The sequence below is a fragment of the Microtus ochrogaster genome, unplaced genomic scaffold (assembly GCF_000317375.1).
Source record: "Microtus ochrogaster isolate Prairie Vole_2 unplaced genomic scaffold, MicOch1.0 UNK168, whole genome shotgun sequence".
Lineage (NCBI taxonomy): Eukaryota > Metazoa > Chordata > Mammalia > Rodentia > Cricetidae > Microtus > Microtus ochrogaster.
In genome coordinates, this window is record NW_004949266.1 from 79,533 (window position 1) to 84,501 (window position 4,969).

General features: G+C 35.6%; 1 protein-coding gene across 1 annotated transcript; it reads right to left on the bottom strand.

The window, feature by feature from the left end:
- Window positions 1–242: 242 nt before the first annotated feature.
- LOC113455834 (zinc finger protein 431-like) lies at window positions 243–2,985 on the bottom strand. Its single transcript, XM_026778460.1, has 3 exons — window positions 2,977–2,985; window positions 499–625; window positions 243–307 (listed from the first exon to the last, which is right to left on the bottom strand). Exons 1-3 carry the CDS (start codon window positions 2,983–2,985, stop codon window positions 243–245), a joined length of 201 nt encoding a protein of 66 aa, XP_026634261.1.
- Between the last annotated feature and the right edge of the window lie 1,984 nt (window positions 2,986–4,969).

Sequence of the window (4,969 nt, forward strand, 5' to 3'; positions counted from 1 at the left end):
AATATAGTTCTCATTGTATTAGGATTCAAATGGTAATATAAGTTAAGACATTGTTTCCTTGACTTCTTTCTTAAAAGAATGACTTGCAAATGCACTTCACCTATCTGAAATTAAGGTATACAATTTTGTGAGAATTTAATAATCATCAATGCATGTTATTATTTACACTGCTGCTTTTGTTTAAAACATATAGGATGCATTACAATTCTTCAGAGGTATATTTGTATATTTATAAATGAAAATTACCTTTTATGTCTTCTAGAACTTTGACCATGTTCTTCAATATTATGGTCTTCCCAACTGTATCCTAAAATATAGTGCCAGATGTTATATATTAAAAATTGTAAAAAAAAATTTAGCCACCATTTGTAGCAAACCTTACAACCCTGCCTGATTTATTTACCCCATTCTTCTATCTCAATCATATTACAAAATAACACCATTAATCATTGAACAGCCATCCCCTTATTTGAAATATGAAAGATAATTCTTCCTTACCTATAGTAGTGAGGTTTCTGTAGGTATCCACCATCACATCTTCGTAGAGATTCTTCTGGGAAGGATCCAGTAAAGTCCATTCTTCCCAATTGAAGTTGACATACACATCATCATAGGTCACTGTATTCTAAAATATCCCATATATGTGTACAACCAAAAGCATGATTTTGACAACACTGTAAATGTATACTTCTTTGACAGTTTAGTCGTATAATTCTGGTGCTCCCCATACTTATTCCATGACACAGATATCATAATTTAATCACCAAGTCACTTTAGAAGCAAAATGAATAAGAGGCTCATCTCTGTCATTTCTGAACACTTTGAATGGGATATCACCTTGCAAGAGAAATGCTTCCTAACCAACAATGAAAGATATGTAAACAAATCAAGAATACAGAGTACAAATAAGAGAAACTGTATGAAAGATTAATTTCTAACTACAAAAAAGAAAAATAAGATGGAAAAGCTGGATGCATTGAATTATGCCTCTAACCCTTACACTTAGAAGGCAGAGGCATCTGCCTCTGAGTTGAATACCAGCCTAGTCTATGCAATCACTTCTAGGACAGCAAGAAATACATATTAAATATTGGTTTCACATGAAGAAAATCAATCAAACAAACATAAAAGATAAAAATAACTCATAGGTTTTTGCTGAAGTTTCTACAAAGAGTTATGTATTCACTTCAACTCTTTATTCATTTACCAGAAATCTGAAGTGCCTCAGTTTTAACTGCAATTTAAATAGGATTTTACTAAAAGGCACTGTGTGTTTAAAAAAATTATAAATGGACAAATGAAAACAATAGCAATTAATATGCTGATTACAAATAATCAACATAGAACAGGAAAGATGGTAAACAGTAAAGAGTCCTTCTGGTCTTGCATATAGTTGGTTTCACAGACTTACATGGGGGATCATAACTATCTATTATTCCAAGTTCAGGATTTCTAGTACTATCTTTTGATCAATGTAAGGACCAGGTACTCACATGGTGCATATCCATGCATACAGGTAAAATACTCTTTTTAAAATAAAAATTCAAAAGAAACAAAACAGTCAGGAAGAAGGTTATACACCTGCAATCCAATGACTCAAAAGGCACAGGCAGTATTAATGTCATGAATACATGCCATCCTGGGAAACATAATAATACCCTCTGTCAAATTTTAAAGTTCAAGGTATGGTAAAGCTCAATATAACAGCATCTGCTTGATAGAAACAAAACCATCATACAACATTATAAAAAAAGCCAGGAATGCTGGCCCACCTTTAATTCCAGCACTTGAGAGTCAGAGTCAGAGGTTCTCTGAGTTTGAAGTCTGCCTGGTATATATAGCTACTTTCAGGATAGCTAGATCTACACCGACAAACCTTGTCTTCAAAATAAACAAAAATGAAAACAGTAGGATTCCAAACCACCTTAGCACCAAATAGCAGTTAATTCTACTGAATCTTGTGTGATTTAGTGATAGAATTTATGATGATGGGGAAGTTATGACAGCAAAAGAAGAAAGCTGACTGATTAGTTTCAACCACAACATGGTAGGCACAAAGATCAGGAAATGTGTTGAGGCAATAGAAACTCATTATTGTGGGATTCCCTTCTGTGTGCTGTGATTATCATTGGTTAACAAAGAAAATGATTTGGGCTTATAGCAGAGCTATGGGAAAGAACTTAGGTAGATGGGGAAAACTAAACTGAATTCTGGGAGAAATAAGGTGGAGTCAGAGAGAAGTCATGGAGCTCCGCCAGAGACAGACGCTGAGAACTTTACCTGGTAAGCCAAAGCCACATGGCAATACAGAGATTAATAGAAATTGGTTAAATTAATATATAAGAGTTAGCCGGTAAAATGCTAGTGCCGCCGGGCCATGGTGGCACACGCCTTTAATCCCAGCACTTGGGAGGCAGAGGCAGGTGGATCTCTATGAGTTTGAGACCAGCCTGGTCTACAGAGCTAGTTCCAGGACAAGTTCCAAAGCCACAGAGAAATCCTGTCTCAAAAAAAAAGGAAGAAGAAGCTAGTGCTAATGGGCTAAGCAGTGATTTAGTTAATACAGTTTCTGTGTGATTATTTTGGAGCTGAGCAGCTGGGAACTAACAAGTAGCTTCTCACAATAAACTGTTGACCATGTGGCCAACTAAAATTCATTTAAAATCTTAGAGATCTTGGAAAGGAATTCTAGACACTAAAAAATGAATTTTAGCCACATTTATTTCCCCAAATGGGTTTTGCTTACTGGTGACATGATGCAGCTCCTTTATGAGAGGTTTTTCTGATTTAGAGGTAGCAGGAAAAAACCTGCACCATTTTGAAATGCCAGCTTTCTGGGCTGTGCTGCCACCATGAACTCTGACTTTCTGGAGGACTGGATATGGGATCTGTGAGCAGATTGCTAATGGCAACTTAGATCCCCTGTATGTCTGAAAATGGGCCAATGTACATGACTCTAAGAGGTAGTAAACTTGCCTTTGCCATGTTGGACTGGGTAAAGCAAGCAGGCAGGCTGTATTTGCTCTACCAATGACACAGCTTAAGTCCATAAGAAGTGCTTAGCATTTTAAGAAGCACTCTTAAACAGTAAAGAATTACAGATACACAATAGGACAGATTCATACATAAAAGACCTCTAAATGAGACAGTGTGTTTAAAATGTACATAGGCTTGGGAGAGAGAAGAAAAATATAGAAAGTTATAAAAAGAAGTAAATGGTTTATAAAAATGAAACAAAGTCTTTAAAGAGACAGAGTATAGACAATCATAAATTAAAGGAGTAAAGATAATAAAATAAATATTAAAAAGTAATAGAATAAAAACAAATAAGCCACATAAGCATGGACTATATACAGAGTCTCTGGATTATGTATATTATTGTGTTTTATTTGAATTTTTTGACTGTAAAGGAATTAAGTAACCAACATATATATTTTACATGTTTCATGTCTTCAGAATTTGGGTCTAAGGATTTGTTGCTTTGCAAAAGAGGTTCTCCTTTTTTTTCCCACAGAGGAAAAAGAGAACCTGTGGAATCCTTCCAGACTAATGTGGTTTGATGAATCAAGACCACCCAAAAAGTCACTGTGAACACCCCCCAAAAATTACTTTGCCAAATAAAAAAGCAGGAAGTAGTTTGGAGAGAACTATGCCCATATTCCCAAATACTGTTTATAAATGTTTATTTACATTTAAAAGGGAATACGCTATAGAAATTTGCATTGGTATGGATCTTGGCTTATTGATACTAATTTAAGGTCAATTTTATTATATGTATTTCTGCTCTTGATTAAGGTATTGTATTTGTGCAGCTCATTTAAAAATGTAATGTATAATTAAAATATAGGTAAATAGAGAGTCATCTATAATAGTAATAGTCAAGTTAGTAGCATGTTAATTTGATTTTCTAGATGTACAGAAATGTATTTCAGATAGATAGATTCTTCAAATCTTTCAGAGACTTTCATAATATGGCATTTAAAATGTTTTACAATGTTAAAACTTTTCATGACAATGAGACATATCTGCTACTGGCAGCACCAATCTACTTCAAGAGGAAGATGGACATCAAAGAGGTTCCTTATGGAGTTTGTTAGCCATTTGGGCAAGAAACTGATCTAGGCAGGACTGCTTGATGAACTAGACATGCAGGACTCACAGAGAATTAACTGCTGATTTTGTCTAAAGGTGAGATGATTCTTCAGGGTTCCTGATTCATGAAAGAGTCTGCCAGACATTGTTCGGGACACAGAAAGAAGCAACTGATGGACTTTTCCATTGCAAGGCAGAACAGGTCTTCAAATTTCCTACTTTATGGAAAAGTCTGCTGGATACTATGGGCCTGTGGGCTGAAGATTGGATGCCCCAACAACACAGAAGAACTTTGGGTGACTGTCTAGGCAACAAGATGTCTTTGTCATTTCTAGAGTTTTGGAAGTTGCTTACAATATACTTCTTGTTTACTTAGGTAATATTATATCCTTCTGGAGCCTCTGATGGAGTTGAAGAATTGGGAGGTGATGTGGGATTCCTCTCTGTATACTGTGATTATCATTGTTTAATAAACAAACTGTTTTGGACCTATAGCAGAGCTATAGGGCAGAACTTAGGTAGGTGGGGGAAAACTAAACTGAATGCTGGGAGGAAGAATGCAGAGTCAGAGAGAAGTTATGTAGCCCCACCAGAGACAGATGCTGGGAACTTAACCTGGTAAGCCACAGCCATGTAGGGATACACAGATTAATAGAAATGGGTTAAATTAAAATTGTAAGAGCTAGTCAATAAGAAGCTAGAGCTAATAGGACAAGCCGTGATTTAATTAATAATTTCTGTGTGATTAATTTTGGGCTGAGTACCTGGGAAAAACTAAACAGCCCTCTTTACTACATCATATCACAGCCCCAATGAGAGTTTTCATCCAGAAAGGTTCCTCCTACTAATGGTTTCACAAGCAATCAAATGAAAGTTA